We start from the raw sequence: 18,637 nt of genomic DNA, 5'->3' as shown, positions 1-18,637 counted from the left end.
ACCAACAGAGCACAGCAAATACAGAGGTGCCATCCTTCTTATTTCAGGCCCTGAAAAACATTAAGCCATGTCAAACAGTTCTGAACCAGATCTTGTTCACACCATTACATTTCCTAAAAGGAGATACCAGATGTTCCCACTACCTGTGGCGTTTCTTTCCCTTCCCCCAACTGCAGCTACCCTCTCTGCCCATTTTGTCACTTTAGAGGAGAGGCAAGGCACAAAGCGTATCCTAGATTTTCATCCAAGCCTATTCTTGTCCGAGCTAGATCTATTTATTCTCTCCTCCTCACTCCAGTCTGCAAGCGATGCTGCAGTATGGAGTGAGGTCTGCAGCCTGCCCATGTTGTTCAGTTGGAAGCAGAAGCTGAGAGGAACTGGAATTTTGAGCCAAGTTCCCTTTACAAAAAGAATGGAGCAGCATTTATCTCCATCAAATAACCTGAGCAGTTTGACTCATACCACTGCCTTCTGGAGCGCTGACATGCTATTTTTGGAATCAAGTTATGGGACACTGAGCCTCCCCAGGAGTCGGGATCCGTTTACCTTACATGTAGTTCAGATCTTTGCACAGTGTAAGGCTTCAGGCTGTGCCCCAGAAACACTAGATACTTTTTTTATTTTCCAGACAGAGTTTCTGCTGAGAACATAGCACCAGAACAGCAGGCTATCTAGGCTGAAGACTCAACAAAACTCACTGCAGAGCCAAGTGAAATGTTACTGTTTCAGTGCCAGGGTAATAAATGCAAGATCAAATACTGAAACTTTTCAAACTAACTTTAATCTTGTTTTTCTCCTGAGAAACACAAGTGTTTCATTCTCTTTAACGCTGTTCATGTATCAACTGTTGTAAGATTATTTGGAAAGAATTTGCTCCTCAGCAAATGGCATCACAAATTACAATCACAACAAAAGCATTTGAAGACCAATAAAAGCAAACTTTCAAGTTAACCGGACATTTATTAGCATCTATTTAGGTGGAGGTTGTTCCAGTACATAAGCAACGAGGTCACGCACAGGTGATGGAATCATTTCATATTCAAGCAGAGCAGGTTCCACTGAGTTGCTTCATTTTTTCCATTCATTCTTCTCAAAATCCCACTGGGAAGAGATGCCCTCAACAGGATTAATCCGCATGTCCAACATTCTCTTCGTCTGCGTTGCCAACCACTCGTCAGAGAAGGTGTGGGGAATAGGACCATACACTGCAATTCAAAAGCAGGGGGAATTACACTGTGATACAAGAAGGACAAGCTGGGAGCAGACGTACAAGTTTCACTAATGGAAAGCTTTTTCCCCTGAAGCAATCAGTGTTGATCACATATGTGCCAGCACCTGCTTAAACTCAGGTTTCCTAAATCTGATTTTGAGGTGTTGAGCTTGGACCAGTCAAACTCCTCTGTTGCGTCTCTAACAGTTTCCTTAATCAGTAAAAACGGGTACAAAGATGACTCCCTCTCCTAACCTTCATTGTGAGCAGATAAAGACTGAAGACTGATAACAGCTCATTTACCTGCACACGCTGCCTCGTGGCAACTGGAGGGCTCGCTCCAGGTAGGATCTTTTCGTGGGCAGGAAGCCAGACATGGCAAAGCCCCAAACTTTTACTACCAGGAAGGCAATAAGCTTTTGGGATACCAGGTTTCACAGAGACGGGAAGCTCTAGGACCATTAGTACACCCCTACTCTTTCATCTGCCTTTCCTCTCTTCCCCTCAAAACTCTGTCCACCAACGTCACATTTCTACAATCAACTTTCTGAATATTTAAGCTACGCACCTGCTTACATCCATTAAGCCACAATTCCAGAATTGAGTTTTAAAAGGACAGCAAACAGCAATTGCCAAGCAGTCACCAGTATGGCTCTCCATGCAACATTTTGAATTCCCAAGCGGCTTATGGAAGATTTTCAAATTTTGCATTCCATATTAACTGATACCTGTCTCAAATAAAAGAGTTGTAACTATAAGCCATTTACTTACTATACATTTTCTGCCAAACAAGGAAGAGACCAGTTACGCCAAGAAAGAACAGTACTCCACCGAGGACAGTCTTCCACTCATTTGATCCTCTGTTCATTTCTGCATAGCTCTCATTGAATTTGATACGATACACTGGGGCGGGAGGGGGAGGGGGAGGGGGAAAGAAAACATCAAACCATTTATTTCATTTTTTCCTGCAACATGCAGGCAACAAGACAGGGTCCAGCAGGAGATGACCAAAGTCTAAAGCTGTCTGAAATGGAAAGGAAGTAAAAATAGCTCTTGAATATGCCAATACCTTGACGCTCGTGCCAAAGTAAACAAGTTGTGTTTCACCATCCCCTCATCAGTAAAGTCAGAGTTAGTCGCTATTTTATACAAACAAGTATGATTGTGAAGTTGCGCTGAAGTCGCATACTAGGCCTGGCAGAAGGAGAAATACAGCTTTCCTTCCTTCCCCACAATTCCGAGTATGGCTATTTACCATAAATCTCACTTGCACAAATCATTTGAACAGAAATGCTTTCATCTAAAAAGGCTGCTGTCAGCTCTGCCAGTAAGACCCGCACCTCAATACTCTGCAGTTCAAAACAGCGTTAGATCTGGAGAGGGCTAATGAACGTCTGAGGAGTTCCAGAAACTCAGTTTTACACCTTCTCACTTTGACACGGGAAGACACGAGATGCCACACAACACGGTATCACTTGCACAGCATGACAGCAGCCAGAAAAGATGATACAGTTTCATCTGCAAGTCAGAACACTGGCTTGACACTTCAATGAGCTGAAATTCTGTAATGCTGAGGTCAGCAACCAGTAACATTCAAATTATACATAGTTCATTTTACTCAACTGAACTAATACAATCACATATTGTTAGCAACAACCCAGAAGAAAGTCTCTTCACTGCAACAGATGGGAACCAAGAAAGAAATATAAAAGTTTTTTTTAAAGAAGAAGAAACTGCTGAACTTTTACCAATTGCTAGCTAGATTCCTTATGTCAAATCTACCACGTGATGTCAGGTGCATCTGAGTTGCTGAAATAGCATTAAGAATCCAGCTACAGAAGACTACACTGATCTCCATTTGTGCATACCTGAGGAGCTCCACCATATTTAATGGCTCCTTCTTGGCTCCAGTCTCTGCCTACAGATCCATTTAAAAGAGCAGGGCCTAAGAGCAGCCTAGAGCTGCCTTCCATGGCTGTCTTTCCAATAAGAGAGTCATCAATAAAGCACATGTAACAGATTAGCGCACATTATCGTTAGCTGTAAGGTCTATCTAAAGCTCCCACTACCTACATTCAACTTTCTCATCAACAGACAGAGCAGTCCATGATGCCTTTTCCTTTTCTTTCAGAGCCTTCTGCTGAGCAGAGAGATCCCTTACAAAGGCCACTTCAGGCAGGGGAACATCACGGCGATCGGTGTATCCTGGAAGGCTGAAGTCCTCTGCTTTCACAACACCAGCTGCGTACAGAAACAGAAGAGACGCTGACTCAAGTTTCTGACTTCTACACAAACATCTCCTACCAGTTACTATGGGGAAAAAAGTACAATTCAAGAAACCAACGATAGTTAAGGAGTCCAGAAGGGAAAACAGTTCCAGACGATATATTCGGATCCCATCTGGCCAGTTAGTCTTGTCCACGTTTACGGCACAGAAAGAGGGAAAAGAGATACTTCTTAGAATGAGTGCTGTTTTAAGAGTGTAAGAATAATACTAGGGGATCTACATAAAATATAATACCAAAAATTACTTTAAAGTATAAGTCTCTAAGACTCCTCTGTTTCCAAGTGTCGCACTGATTATCTTCCTTTCTAAATATCTCAAGCCCCCTACACTTTTTCCGTTCTAGTTCCTGCCAAGACCTTTGCTCCTACAATGCCCCCCTCTACAGCTATCTCTGCCTGTACGTCCGCAATGCCCTCTACCGGCAAAGACACCAATCAGATCAGACAAATGCCACCACCAGGCCAGGAAACCAGCCTCAATAACCCCCAGCCTTCCCTGCTCCTGTCTTTAGCCAAACACACTTCCTAGCTAAAAGCTGCAGAAAAGATGCTAAGCCTCTGCTGGGTCAGGAAACACCACTGCGAGCACATTCAGAAATGGATTCCTGGGCAAGTGCATGCTGCTAAAAAGCTGCATTTGGCAAACAAAAACATGAACGCAGAACTATTGAACCTCCCTACGTCTTATTCAGATCTTTTGGACAAAATTCATGTTATTTGTCTCCTGAAGTTACAACACATCAAGTTCTCGTGTAAAAACATTAGTGGCCTAATGTCCTTAACCACTCCAATTCCCTCCCACATTGTATTTCTAAACACTCTTTACCGCATCTTAGATTGCTTCATTTAACATGAGGAATCACCGTGAATTTGGCAAAGAAAGCTCTCCTAATCAAGTTTAAAGCTCCTAAGAGCAGTGTTTTATGTTCTTCTGTAAAGTGCTTATCTCACTGTCATTTCTAAAGAGGAAGCAGATGCCACCTACCCTGTCCATGTCCTCTCATGCAGATGGAAGTGGAAATGGCTCTTTTGCCAATGAGACTAAATGCCCTTGAAGCCAACATCCTGTCAGGAAGAACACAAGTAAATCACTGCCACATGTAGACATCAAAATTGCACATTAATTTGAAGTAAAACCACTTTTGCCTCGTGTGGATACGAAAACTAATCTACAGGTTTGCTGATCCTTCTCTGAAGGACAGCATATCACACATTTCATGGCTGGATTTTCACTGCTGCTCCCCAACTACAGTTACCAGGAGGAGCCTTTTTCCTCTCCCCCTTTTCCCAGCAGACGCCCGTGTTTGAGCTCAGACCTGTTCACTGCAAGCCAGAAACCCTCCGTCACATAAGCCTGAGGGCATCTGGCTTCCACTGAAGAGCACCTTCAGCAATGCAAACGTGCGCACAGGAGCGGCACACCGAGCTAACGGTTTCTCCGACGTGCCACCGCCAGCGCGGGCCCGGAGCAGCATCGCTGCTCGCTGTCAGGGATTGTCCGCAGCTGCCTGACGTCTGCGAAAACAGAAACCCGTTTTTTTGGAAAAGCCTCGCTGCCAGCGCGAGGCCCGCGAGCCCCCAGCGGGTGTGACCTTGAGACGGGCAGCCTGGACAGCCCGTGCGGCCCCTCGGCCCAGCCCCAGACCGGGCCCCGGCCCGCGCTGCCGCTCCCCGGGCCCCGCCGGGCCTGACCCCCTCCCCCCCGGTCACCGCGGCGGCGGCCCCACCCGGCACGGCGTCGCGCCGGGGACGTGGGGTCTCGCTGACAGCCGGCGGAGCTGCAGCCCCGCGAGGCGACGACCCGGCCCGGCCCCGCTCCCCGCTCCCCGGCCGCCGCCGCCCGGGCTCCCCCGACGACCTGCCGACCGTCCTCTACGCCGCGCCCGCCACCGGAAGGAGGCGCCGGCCGGAAACGCGGGGCACGCCGGGATGCGCGGGGCAGCGAGAGGCCGCAGGGGAAAGGCTCCTGCCGCGGGGCTGATGGGATGCTGGAGGGCTGGTTCCTGCCTTTTGCGACAGTGGTGCGGGCGCTTGGCGGCGGCCCGGCGGGCGCTTGGCGGCACTTCCCGGCGGGCGGCCTGAGGGGACGAGCCGGGGCCGGGGCCGGGGCCGGGGCCGGGGCCGGGGCGGGTGTCCGGCGGCCGCGGGGCTGCGGGCCGCGGCAGGATGAAGCTGACCACCCAGGCCTACTGCAAGATGGTGTTGCACGGCGCCAAGTACCCGCACTGCGCCGTGAACGGGCTCCTGGTGGCCGAGCGGCCGCCGGGCCCGCCGCGCCGCGACCAGGCCGCGCCGCCGTCGCTCTTCGTGGACTGCATCCCGCTCTTCCACGGCACCCTGGCCCTGGCGCCCATGCTCGAGGTGGCCCTCACCCTGGTAAGGCCCGGGCTGGGGGCGCCGGGGCTCCCTGCCGTGCCAAAGGCTGCGGGGGAGCCGGGTGTTTCTAAAGAGGGGAAAGTCCCGAGGCCCGTCCCAGGCACGGCTTTCCCCTGGTGAAGCAGTGGGAAAGCTGTAGGGCGTGTTTGCTTTTGCGTGTGTAGCTTTGCCCGATTTTATCTATGCGGAGAAGCTGCCAGTTCTGTCGGTGTCATTATCCCAGTGGAGCTCCCAGAATGAATGTCCTTATTCTACAGCAGAAAGGGCTTTTCCTGGTTTACCTTAAGCCCCTTGAAAGCACTAGTTGCTAATTAGGAGAGAACATGCTTCTATCAAAGAGTGTACAGATGCATCAAAGTATGTAGCTCCTAATTTATTCTCATGCATTTTGCCCTCTTTCTGAAGCTTTTAGCCTAAACTGGAAAAAAAACTAAGTCTTCTTAAACTGCAGTTGTTGGCTTGACTTTGAAATCCCGTTTGATGTATTATAACTTCGTTGTTGATCTCTGTTTCCTCCTGTGGGCAAAATGATTGCTTCACTGAGGTTCGTTAATCTGCTGGGATAGCCAGGTTTTGCCAGGGTTGCTCCATTACAGTATGCTGCAGCTTGCCCACTGCCACAGAAGAGCCTCGCGGTGAGTTGTTGTAGGATAATCTGTTTTACCCCGTATTGTCGTATAGATTGGGTGAGAGCGATGTCTGTGCTAGAGGGCCAGTGCTTCCCTGTTGCAGTCTTGAGTCTCGACCTCCTAGTCATGAAGACTAGGGGGGCCTGCTGGGTTATGCCGCGACTCCCTCCAGCCTGGGTTTCTGGAGATTCCCCTTGTCTAAACCAGAACACACACAGAATGGGTCATGCCTGGATTTTATCTTACAGGGAGTTGGGGTGGGCCTGTGGCACATGAAGTCTAGAGGCAAAGAAGTACTTTTCATTCCTTCAGTGTAAACACAGCTGCTACTAATTTGAGATCCATGTATGATTGGAGCTGCAGACTTTCATATCCTTTTCAAGACTTGTGGTTGTTAGCAGTGGAAAATCCATACCTTTTTGATATCTGTAAAAAATATGTAGTGTCTGGCTCTTGTAGATTTCTGGGCCTAACGTTTCCCTCAGTTGAACGGATTGATTCATCAAAAATACTTACTTCTAAATATCTACCTATTTTTTCCAGTTGAGATGATGCCGTGGAGACTTTAAGGCATAGGAACGGGGGGTGAGTCTGAGCCCTGACTGTATCACTTTGCCATGGCGCTGTGGAGCATGTAGAAGCATGAGAAAATGTAATAATGTTGATAACAATTTCTTTAATGTAGGCAGGGTTTGTCTTTACCGTTTTGAACCAGAATAATTCATTTTTCCTATACTTTCCTCTTCCTGAAATGAATAAGTGGAAGTTGCTAATGAAGTATACAATAGCACATATGATATATTTAAAGTATGTGTAGGGCTTGTCTTAAATTAGGATTAGATGCTTTCTAAAGGATTGGTAATACTGAGTAGTGATCCAAAAGTAAGAGTCACAGGACGAAATTTCTACCCCTGTTTTCCCTGAAAAAGGGTAGGTGTCCCTGTAGCACTATGATGACTGGGATGGTTCCTTGGTGCTTCAGACTGTATTTAGTGCTGCAAGCAGGTACCTACAAAGGGGATTTCTGTCATGTACATAGAAACCGTTTTCTTATAGGCCCTCCTTACCACACAGGGAGAGGGAAGGAGCTATAGTCAGAGCCCAGCGGAAAAGTAATGGGGGCAAGGGGGCGTGTAGAGGGTTTTGTGGGAATTGTTTGTTTGTTTTATGATGAGCACTATGTGGGGAAGCACAATCAGCTTGTTAAAGATTAAGTCCCTATCCTGGAACTCTGCAGCGTGCATAATTTTACACAGATTTCAGAATAATACAGTAGGACCCAGGAGATTCAGCCAGTATTCACAGTAGATAAACCTTTTCTTTGCCATGGAAGAATTTTTCTAAATTTTGGGCCTTCAGTGTAGGTCTCGTTACGGGGGCAGATTATTGGGAAATAAATCCCATTTCTTACAACATCTGAAACATCTTGCAACATCTGCAGCAACCAAAAACTGAAATCATTTTGGAACCAAACAATTGGGCATGCACTTTTTTTTCCTCTTAGTTTTTGATCCAAAAAGTTAGAGAGGAAACCTCTGGCATTTCGCATGTTAATTGAGACTTACTAAAATGTATTGTAGTTTGCAATCTGTTTTGACTGATGACTCCTATGACTTGGCAGCTTTAAAATATAGTTTTTAGGAAGCCCCTAAGGCCTTTTGCTCTGCTGCTTTATTTAAACAAAGGCGAAGGTGGGAATAAATATTGGCACAGCAGCTATGAAAGTTAAATTTTATTGTTGCAACGTTTCAAAGGAGGGCTCTCTTGTCTGTTCTGTGCAAGGTAACACTTGAATAATCACCGAAATTCACACAGGTGATATTTGATATTTTTAACTAAGCACCTTGGTTTCTAAAAGATTTTGAAGTTTTGGCAAATTGTGATGAGATCTCTTTCTATTCCAGTTCAATTATTGCTGATTTTTACTCAAGTCAGTCATGGTTTCCTGAAAACTGAATTGGTTTTTAATATATGTGAAAGTTTTTTAGAACCAGACTGCGAGTTTGATCTCCTCCTTCTCAGTTCTGAGTTTTCCCAGAGCATCAAATGGGATTGGTAGTCTTGTGACTTGTCCACATGGTAACTTCTGAAAATTGCAAGCAGCGCTTTAGCAGTCTAGGTAAAACAAACTCTAAAACTAGTTTTTATTAACTACGTAGCAGTTCTTGAAGGCTTGTAGCTGTGGAAGAAAGAGCTTACGTATGTGTATTTAATTTCCACTTTGGCTTGTCAGTTTGAAATCCCTTTTAAAAACTGAGTCATTAAAGAAAAAGTGAGTTGTTTCATATGCTGTCTGTGCCTTTGAATTCCTCAGCTAATTGATGTGGTTTTACAACCGCATTTTCTCCTCTAAAAACTAAAAGTGCTTTCCCCCTGCTTTTGTATGTCTTGCTCCCCACCTTGGGAGCAGCAGTGAGCGGCAGTAGCCTATGGTCGTTCTCCTCTCGCAGCTCTTACAAAACCTTCTGCGACTGTTGTTCTGTGGCTGCAGCTCCACTAGTTGCAGCAGTGGAAGTGGATCAAAGGACAGATCTTCAGCTGGTGTCATTTTTATTTTCGCTGGCTCCCTTGACTGCTGACTTTTTTTACCTTTAGTAAATCACCTTGATTTTCCAGGGGGTGACAAGCACTGTAGAAGCTAGGTACACTTTTTCTCCTGTTGACTTGCCTCAATCAGGGCTGGACGGTAACGTGACTAAAAATATTGTTGGCTAATTGATGCTAGGGCTACCTGCAGTGGTGTTGCTGCCGCTAGAGATTGCTTGGAAGTTGCAGCTGGAAGCGCAGCGGTAAACCCAGAAAGGTTTTTTTTTGTTTGTGGGATTTTTTTTGTTGGTTTGGTTTTTTAGACTTTTTACAGTCTTGAAAATCTTACTTCTTTTTAGACTATTTTCAGAGGCAGCAAAAATTAATTTAGGACTAAGGTTTTTAATTTTTAAATTGACTTTTTTTTTTCTTTTAACAGTGTCTAGGCCTTAATGCCAAGCTTTCAACCCACTAACAATTAAAACCATAGTCCTAAGCTCTCAAAATGGATTTATACTTGAAACAGCAGTTGGACCCCAGCTACAGCAGGACTACATAGCTGTTTTATCATATAAATCTATGTCATCCCCTGTAGATAAGGGATTATTCACATAGCTTTTTGTTTATGCAGCTTAATGCTATAATTTTTGCTAAATACGAGATTGATTTGATTTACAGGATGACACAGATCATCATAGATATATTTTGGAGTCCCTTTTAATAGAACCATTGTAGGAGTGTTTTTGTTTTATTTTTTTTTTTTAACGCATGCTCTCTGGGGACAGCACAGAAGTACTAGAAGTACTAGCTGCTTTCTTCATTTCTGTTTTTCAAGGCTCTGTATTATTCTGACCTGATACCCTTAATTATAAGCAAAAACATCTCTCGCTCTCTCACTCTCTCACACACTCACACTTTTTTTTTTTTAATCAAAGCAAGAGAGACTCAGTAGGACAAAGAGGGTCTAGCCTAAAGCAGAGAGAGCAGTGAAATGTACACGTGCTGAAACTGTACTTGAAAAAAACGACATAAACTTATGTAGATTGTGTATAAACTTTTGTTTATATACAAACATTAAAAATACACAAACTCTTGTAGATTGCATATAATTTTTTTGAACATAAGCTTTTGTAGATTCTATATAAATGCGTGCATATATTTAAGCATTTGTATACTGATGCTAAAGCAAGAAGGAACTGCCCGGTCTGGCTGCCTCTATAGCAAAGATTGGAGAATATAAGCCAATAATTCTTTCATCAAGCTCTTATCATTTGTGATTGAGCTGGAGAGTATTTTTAGAAGGATGTTCAGTTTTGATTTACAGCCTTTAAAGACTGAAAATTTCACTACATCATGTCCTAAGTTGTTCCAGGGATTGATTACCCTTGCAGGTGAACTTTCAAAGAAAAACAATTTTATTGTAAAAGCCTTTGGTAATAGAGTGGATTGAAAAATGGTAAAAGGGATGAACTTTTTTTCTGCCACACGTTTACTTTTCACTTAAGACTTCATTTACCTTAACTAGCAATTGACACTTACACCTTAACCTTCTAGCAACGTTTCATCTAAAAAAGAGTCAGCAAACTTTCTTTTGAAATGGCAGTGTAGTCACAGATCCACATGCTGAACGCTGTCTAATTTTTCTCTGTCAAAAGAGCAGTGACTGAAAGTAGTGAAATAATAAGTAAAACCTGGAATCCTTTCCCAGATAGCATGGCCCGAGTGCTTCACAAATCCTGTCACTTACATTTAGGCCGTGCTTTGACTGGGATAACTTCTTATTCTTTTCTTTGGTTTGCAGAAAGGTAGGAAACATTAACCCAATGCTTAATTGTCTCTGTTCCAGTTTTCCAATTGTATATGGTATATACATATATTTTTAAAAGATATTGTAAGATTTCAGCTCCCGTTTCATTTGCAAGAGAGAATTTCCATGGTTTTGTGTGGTGGTGTAATTTTTTTTCTTCCTGGGCTCAATTGTTCTAATTACTTTTTCAGATTGACTCTTGGTGCAAAGAGAATAGCTACGTGATAGCTGGATATTACCAGGCAAATGAACGCGTGAAAGACGCCAGGTGTGTTGGTGCAATATTTCCTTCTGTTTGCTCTTTTATGCTGTACTTTGTACTCTGCCAACAAAAATCATTGACATAAATTGTGGATGTTGATTAACTTTGGCAACTGTCGTGGGGTTTCACATCGTCTTCATGGTGCTGGCGGGTATGGCTTTTATTCAGGTGCAGAAACCTCACTCCTTCCTGAAGGTCTCTTCTTTAGTGGGTACTATAAAAGGCCAGTATTTGGATGACTGCCAGCCAATTTAATTGTAGTTATCAGGGAAATAGCCAGAAATTGCAAGCGATTTTGCTTGTGCAGTAGCTATTTTGTAAACTCTAATTAATGACTTTAAATAGTTTTTGGAAAGTTTTTCAGAAGTGATCTGATTCTTATTACATTACGTAATTGTTCCTGAATAAAATGCTTCATTTCTTATGTAGAAAAGGGACTGTCATGAAATGGAAGATGGTGCCAGTCAAGCGGAGATCCTACTTTTTGCTTATTTTTTGCCCCAGGAGTAGTCATAATGAACAAATAACACTTGCAAAAAAGTGGAGATTAGAAAGCTTTGTTTTTGAAAAGGAGATATAATTGTCCAGTTCTTTTATTTTTCAGAAACTTTGCCCTAGTGATTCTGATTAGTTATCATTGTCAGACCAAAGTGCTCTTTTAAAAGGAAAATTCCACAAAATATTTTGCAGGTAAAAAGGCGAAGTTACAGCACTATGCTCTGAGTGATAGGAAATCCGCTGCAAAGTAATCAAACTGACACGTAGCCGTGCTGTTGGAAACCCCCCCGGTACAGATGTACTTCCTATAGATGTACTATACAGGTGTATAACTATATTCCAGTTATTTTGCTGAGGCATATCCTTCAACCTCAAGTATGTTTTTGAGGTAACACTTGTGATTGCTTGGATATCCAAGGGGGCAAGAGCATTGTCATTACCTTGCAGAGGAAGTAAAACTGCTGGAGACAGTTTAAAGGAGGAGATGCAGTTTGAAGCTTCCTTGGGAAATGACTATTCCATTTGCAGATTGAAGGAATATCATGGGCTTGTTTGTTTTTAAATTTAAACCTAATTTCTGAGCATAACTCTGGCTCCATGTAGAGATTGTCATCTTTGAAGCTTAATGTAAGCTTTTCCATTAAAAGATGATCTGACTTTTTGTAGAGAAGCTGGGCAGTGAGTGAGTTCAAATGCAGACTGGGGAACAAATGCAGATGACTTGTGTTTAAACTGCCTGTCGGGGTGAAGGTAGCTGTTCTTGGTCTGGTGGGAGAAGGAGGAGGCCGCAAGATGTTCATTCCACATAAAGTCTGCAGTAAGCGTTTTGCTGCTCAAAAATGCATTGCTTAAGCATAGCTAAGATTCAGATTGTGTGCTGAAGAGAGGAACTGGGGTTTTCTTGGCCTTCTAACTTAAATCAAGCGCAGCTTGATATCTTGTTCCTGTTTGTAAGTGCATAGTGTAATTTTCACATCTCTTTAAGCGTATTTCCTGCTGGTTTGAGCTGAAGTGTCACGGTTCAAATAACAATTTATTTTTTTTTAACCTTTTTCTGCAGTCCAAACCAAGTTGCTGAAAAGGTGGCCTCCAGAATTGCAGAAGGCTTTAATGATACAGCGCTCATAATGGTAAACTATTTCCTTTCCTTTTGTTGATATTGTGACCGTGGCATTGGACTAACCATGTAAATGCCATTCTCTGGACTTTCTGACAGTGAAGTGACTAATTTGCCCTTTCCCTTCAAATGCTCTGGGGAAGAGAAACAATCACTTTTAGTCAGTGAAGTTGTTAATAAGTCTATGAAGTGACTGCTGTTAGCTCTCCTTCGTCACCAAGGAAGTGGAGACTTTCTGTGCTTATAAGACTTAAGTGAAGGTGGTGTATTTATTAGTTCAGAGCCCTTCTATGATTTAAGTTCATGTCTTACATGAAACAAACGGTGCTTTGCCTTCTTGCTGCAGTTGCAAATAATGTTGGTAGTTTAGACGTGAAAATTTGCTCATTTGAAGCTAAAGCAGTGGATGAGTTAGTGTAAGGTGCTCTTTTTTTAAAAAACTGACTTTTTAAAATTAAATCTCTTTATCTGGGGGGAAGAATAAGACAGTGTTTTTCTGTTGCTCACTAGGTTGATAACACCAAGTTTACAATGGAGTGCATAGAACCTGCCATTCATGTGTATGAACTTCATGAGAACAAGTGGAGGTGCAAAGACCCACACGTGTGAGTAAACGTGAGAGTATACATGTATTTGAGTAGGGAGCAAGAGAGGTTGCCTGGTCCAAAGTGTATAGCTATAAGGGCAAAACTTTCATTGTAGCTGAATGATATTGTAAGGGCGGTGGGCGCAACTGACAGCGCTTTTAGAGTTGTTCTTTAAGCTTTTCATCGTACTGAGAGAGAACAGCCAGCCAGCTTTTAAAGCCAGGCAGTATGTGCCTCTCCTTCGCCATGACCACGCCGGAGACTGCATGGCCTGTTTCCAGAGTGGAGGAGAGGATGGAGGTTTTCTGTGATGACTATTAATTCCTAGTTATTTTACGTTCTAGTGATTTTTGTGAAGATTGGTCCGAAGCTCAGAGAATCGCTGCATCTCTCTTGGACAGCAAGTCCTACGAGACGCTTGTAGATTTCGATAATCACTTGGATGATATCCGGAATGACTGGACAAACCCAGAGATCAACAAGGCTGTCCTCCACCTGTGTTAGAGAGACTTCTACTGACTAACTTATGGGCATTTCCACTATGTACTGAAGATACAAAAATGATATTTTTGAATGTAAATAGAGTAATATTCAGTACCTTGTGTGGAAAGCCGACTGATTAAAAATAGAGTGGCATGTCACATTGCAAAGAGTGATGTGTCCTTAAGCAGTCAAATCTTTTTAATGAGATTCCATGAAAGAGCTACAAACTGTCAGTGACAGCTGCCCCAGTGGATGCAGTCCCAGTTGTAGTGAATTTTGCTATAACCTTCAAAACCAGAACTACTTCTGCTTCTCCCCTTTGTTCGTATTAACAAGTTTTAACTAAGCTTTTGTAATATTTAGAGTAATTTTTGAAGATCTATGAAGACATCTTTCGAAAAGTCAATCTTGTCCTCAGATGAGGTATTTTAAGGTCAAATACAGAAACAAAATCCAAGGTTAACTGGTCTTTGGGCCTCACTTGAAAATGGTATTGTATCAGTGTAGTAAAAGGTGAACTGCTGAAGATGATGCACCATGCTTATGTGGTACCCATTTTGCAGCAGTTTAGTATGACTCAGCTACAGATAATGTGTTAAAGCAATATGCCTAAATGCTGCAGTGATTCCTGCTCTCCGTGGACGTACAACCACAGTTATTGCCTGAAAAAGTTACAGCCAAGGTAAAAACAAATACTCGCCTATTGGTTTGTAAAAAGAACTGGAAGCACGTTAATGATTTTGAATGAAACTTCCGAAAGAGTTTGACTACCAAGAGGAGAGTGAAATACCATAGTACTTTTATGCAGTCTTTTTAAACAGATCTAATTTTCAGCAGATTCATATGGTGTCCATTTGTGCAGGCCTAAAACGTGTCTCTGAGTTGAAAGCAAATGATCCAAGTATGTTGGATCAAGGAGTGTAGAAACACTCTACTTAAGCTTCTGCCTATCTTTCTAATCAATGTTGGTTTCTAAGAATAAGTTTACTGGTCAATGAGAAAGCTTTATAGCATCATTTCCTTTTACACTATTTTTATATGTGTTTTTTTTAATCAGGTACACCAAAGGGCAGTGCATCTTACCTGCTCTTTCTTTTCACTACATTACTGTAACTACTTAACCTGGTGAAACTAATGAACTTGGAAGAATTAATTTTATATCATTCAACACTTTTTACCAGTAACGGTTTCAAGGGAAGGAAAATGCTTTAGCTAATCCACTGTTGTTGTAGCGTGTCCCCCACCGCTGTAATGCAGGGATGTGGGGAACGTCAGTCAGATCTTTTGTGGAATTTTCGATGGAGAGGAGAAAAAAGGGTCGGACAGATAGACAGCCTGCCCGCTCTGGTTACCTTGTGTCTGATGCACGTGCCTGGGACATCAGTCTGGGACTAGGTATGCTCAGTTCTTAATGAGTCCTGTTGTCTTGCTTCTATTGGATGTTTGTCAAATTAACGTAGCCTCGACCTTTGACCGTTTCTCTAGGTTTCTTACTCCTACCCAAAAATCTTTTTACAGTGAAGATCCATATGTCCACCGAATGATCCACCTGTCTCCAAGTTCCTACTTTTTTCTTAGTGTCCTTATTTTAAAAAATGAGGGATAGGATTGTCGAAACTTCTTGGTCTACCTCCGCTTCTATTTAAATAAGCACAAATTTTACTCTTGACCTTAGTGAGAGACAGGATAAGGCTAAAATCGTATTGTGAAATAGCAAATAGAACGAGATGTTCAGTTCAGCCCGGTTTGGCACTAACTGCAGTTCACATTCAACACAACCATTATGTCTGAGGTTTGGTTCCCTGTCCAAGGAAGAGAGAGATAATGGTTTGAACTGAATGGTTCTGTTTGACTCCCTGCTATACAGTAATAAGGTATGATGGGGATTACAAAAGGGACTGGCCCTCCTGTTCTAAAGGAAGACAATACAAATAGCCTTTCTTAAGCATGAGTCAGGTACACTTGCAGGAAAGGAAAATGTTTTCACTTGTTGAATGAAAACTCGCATCTAGCTCACAAGCAGTGAGATAAACATATTTCAGAGTCTGTTTTGCTACGCATCCGTAAAATTTCCTAGGAACAGCGATGTTCTGGCAGCGTATGTTCAGAGTAAAGTCTACAAATCACACGTATTGCAGGAAGACGACTGTTGTCTTACTTTGTACCAACATCTCATGAAGTCTAATCTGTTGTTTCCAGAGACAGATGTTATCTTAGCAAGACATGTTGCATTAGTTATGTGAGGTTATTAACCAACACTGAAATATAAGCTGGTATGTCTTCTGAGCCACAGGAAATGTATTTCTCATTCTCTGTAACTAGATGTCATATAATCAAGCTTTGATCGTATATATGTTAATACAGTCTAATCTGTCCTTGCACATACCACCCCCCTTTCCCTCTTAAGGCTTACTAAAATGATAAATGATTTGGAGAGAACAATTTTTTTAAATTAAAAAATAAAATTAAGGCAAAGCACAATGTGTATCATCAGGCTGTAATCTGATGGAAATGATGAATGCTCCCAGTGACTAACCACTGAGACAAGTTGCCGGAAGGGGAGCAGCTTCTAATGCTTTATATTTCCATTTTTTTTATCTTCTTCTGTTTGCTTTTGCTTTTCAGCGAGATCCATCGAGTTTTGCCACCAGTAAAGGCAAGGGCTGGCTTTAAACAAAAAGGACAAGCACTGCAGTGCTCAGATCTTATCTCACCTGTCTTATTTGCGTTGAAGGCTGGACAAAAGACAGCAATTTCATAAAGCCAAGGCAACCCTGGAGCCAGAGCGGCCCATGTAAAAGAATGAGGAAGCTGCTGGGCTCCGAGGAGGCCGTATTCTCTTTTCCTGCTGATGTACCAAACTTACCTGTGGGAGCAGCTGCTGGTTTCCTGGCTTGGGGATCAACCGGATTAATTAGAGGAACTGAAGGTAACTCCTTTTAAAATTTTGGGGGGAAGAAAGCCTGGGAAAGGAGTCTGCATCTCCATTAGAGGACTCCTCATAACCGGGAAGGTAGCACTGGGAACATATATGTGTCTCACTCTTTTGTTTTGTTAGCAATTAAAAACATGCAGAGTTAATTTCTCCCCCGCCCCCCAACCAAGATCTGGAGTTGGTGTTTGCCTGCGCAGGCCTCTAACTCCTAACTCTTTTCCTTTACCTCATCCTCAGGACCTACACCACTTGGAAATGCAAAACCCTTCTAGAAAGGTGTGGGGTTCTTTTTACCACTCTCAACCCCATTGTTTCAAAAAAGCAGTGATAAATAGACCCCGCAACTAACTGAAAATATGAGCACAAAGTGCTTGAATTTTTGAATGTGAGGGTGTATGTTATTCTTTGCTGGATCTGGATGAGTGCCGACCTTGAATCCTTTAGTTACAGTGGGGGGGAACGAACAGGCTTGGGCATGCGTGTTTTGTTTGAAATAAAGGACCAGGCTGATCTGAGATGCAAGTCACCACAAGGCATGCCCAGAGGCAGAACTTGCCTGCAACTCTCTGGCCCAGGGCATCCTCAGTCTTTTGATACCCATGTCAAAAACTCCATATCCAGCTTGAGACACCCAGAAGGGAGCTGAGGAGCAGAGTGTCTTTGGGGCCTGTATGCATTATTTTCACTGAGAAATGGGAACAACCCGGAATGGCTAGGACATTGAGTGGCTGGTTGGGACTAGACCCCTGGTGGAAGTGATCCCAGTGATGCACCTGCTGGCTTGTGCAGTGCTAAGAGTGGGAAGAATAGATGCATGGAAAGAGCCAGTGCCCTCTCATGAGGGGTGCATTTGGTCGACTGTTTCCCGGCATGCTAAAAAGAGAGAGATTCACTGCTGGGGAAAGTACTGGATGCAGTATTCTCTCTGAGCTCACGGTTGGGTTTGTGTATAAGGATTTTCTTCTTTCTTCCTTCACCCAGGCAGTAATTGAAACAGTCTGCCTTCTGCCTTTTGTTCTGTCACTCATCCGCTGCGCCCCCCTGCCCCCTCCAGTCTGCCAGCTGAGCTGCTCATGGGCTGTTCCCATAGCCTGTGTCAGCATGAGCAAGGAGCTACTGTGTAACCTGTTTCAGCTCATTAGAACTGACATGGCTGTAGGAAGCACATGAGCAGTGGCTGTAGGAAGCTCATGAGCAGTTCAGCTGGCGGGATGGAAGAGCCAAAACCTCTTCACTCGACGCAGCTGGAGCTAGAGGCAGACAGATGTTCATCACTACTGTGGTCCAGCCCTGCTCTGCTTGAGACTGCATAGACACACAATGAGAGATGATCCCCCGCCCCCAAGAATTTCTTATCTAAGTGGCAAAGATGCATGCAGAGGGAGGTGACAGTGACAGATGCAGGAAGGAAACTGGGGTCTCTTTACTCCCTGGCTAGAGGCCTAGTCGCTGCACTGCTCTGCTGCAATTTGTAAAGTGTCTTGAGATGCTCAGATGGAGGGCAAAACCAATACGGAAAGAGCAAGCAAATGTTAATGGCAGAGACTGTTAGCAGGGGAGGACTTGCGATTGACTGCAGCTTGGAAAACGTTCTCAAGGGGAAATATGCTTAACCTGCATTTGTGAGCTGGGCTTCTAGTTTATGTTTTAATTGAGCTCCTGGAGCAGAGCTGAACGTGCTCAAGTCACATATGATTGCCTGTAGGAACTCTAATGAGGTGGTGTGGGTTGGACAGAAGACACTGCGCAAGCTGCTTCCTTTCTGTTCTGCCTGTGCTCCGTTACTCCAGACTGGGGTTCCTGCATGCTCCTTTGCCAATGCATCCTGCACCGCAAACTCCTTGTTTTCCTTTCAAGTCACCCTGCAATCAGGCCTTCTGGTGTTGGCAGTGATTTCACTGTGCTAATGTATCCACTGAGG

The 18,637-nt window shown here is 43.6% G+C and overlaps 2 protein-coding genes across 6 annotated transcripts in view; one reads left to right on the top strand and one right to left on the bottom strand.

Annotated features, from left to right (window-relative positions):
- Positions 1-759: 759 nt before the first annotated feature.
- Positions 760-5,496, bottom strand: COX4I1 (cytochrome c oxidase subunit 4I1). Of its 4 annotated transcripts, none has more exons than XM_068955392.1 (6): positions 5,355-5,407; positions 4,882-5,011; positions 4,482-4,561; positions 3,284-3,451; positions 1,982-2,113; positions 760-1,205 (listed from the first exon to the last, which is right to left on the bottom strand). In XM_068955392.1, exons 3-6 carry the CDS (start codon positions 4,558-4,560, stop codon positions 1,069-1,071), a joined length of 516 nt encoding a protein of 171 aa, XP_068811493.1. In that variant the 5' UTR covers position 4,561; positions 4,882-5,011; positions 5,355-5,407; the 3' UTR covers positions 760-1,068. The 4 variants fall into 4 exon arrangements, with proteins under 4 accessions (XP_068811493.1, XP_068811492.1, XP_068811490.1 ...); XM_068955391.1 differs by having other exon boundaries at positions 4,813-5,011; positions 5,355-5,392; XM_068955389.1 differs by lacking the exon at positions 4,882-5,011 and having other exon boundaries at positions 5,355-5,496.
- Positions 5,497-5,559: 63 nt separating this feature from the next.
- Positions 5,560-18,637, top strand: part of LOC104149348 (DNA replication complex GINS protein PSF2) — a 35,786-nt gene continuing 22,708 nt past the window's right edge. For both annotated transcript variants that reach the window (XM_068955385.1, XM_068955386.1), the window contains exons 1-5: positions 5,560-5,872; positions 11,026-11,102; positions 12,655-12,724; positions 13,222-13,316; positions 13,643-16,710. In XM_068955385.1, coding sequence (XP_068811486.1) covers positions 5,663-5,872; positions 11,026-11,102; positions 12,655-12,724; positions 13,222-13,316; positions 13,643-13,802 — 612 coding nt within the window. In that variant the 5' untranslated portion in view covers positions 5,560-5,662 and the 3' untranslated portion in view covers positions 13,803-16,710. The remainder of the gene's footprint in view (positions 5,873-11,025; positions 11,103-12,654; positions 12,725-13,221; positions 13,317-13,642; positions 16,711-18,637) is intronic.

The sequence above is a fragment of the Struthio camelus genome, chromosome 10 (assembly GCF_040807025.1).
Source record: "Struthio camelus isolate bStrCam1 chromosome 10, bStrCam1.hap1, whole genome shotgun sequence".
Taxonomy (NCBI): Eukaryota; Metazoa; Chordata; class Aves; order Struthioniformes; family Struthionidae; genus Struthio; species Struthio camelus.
This window is presented reverse-complemented; position numbering and strand designations above follow the sequence as displayed.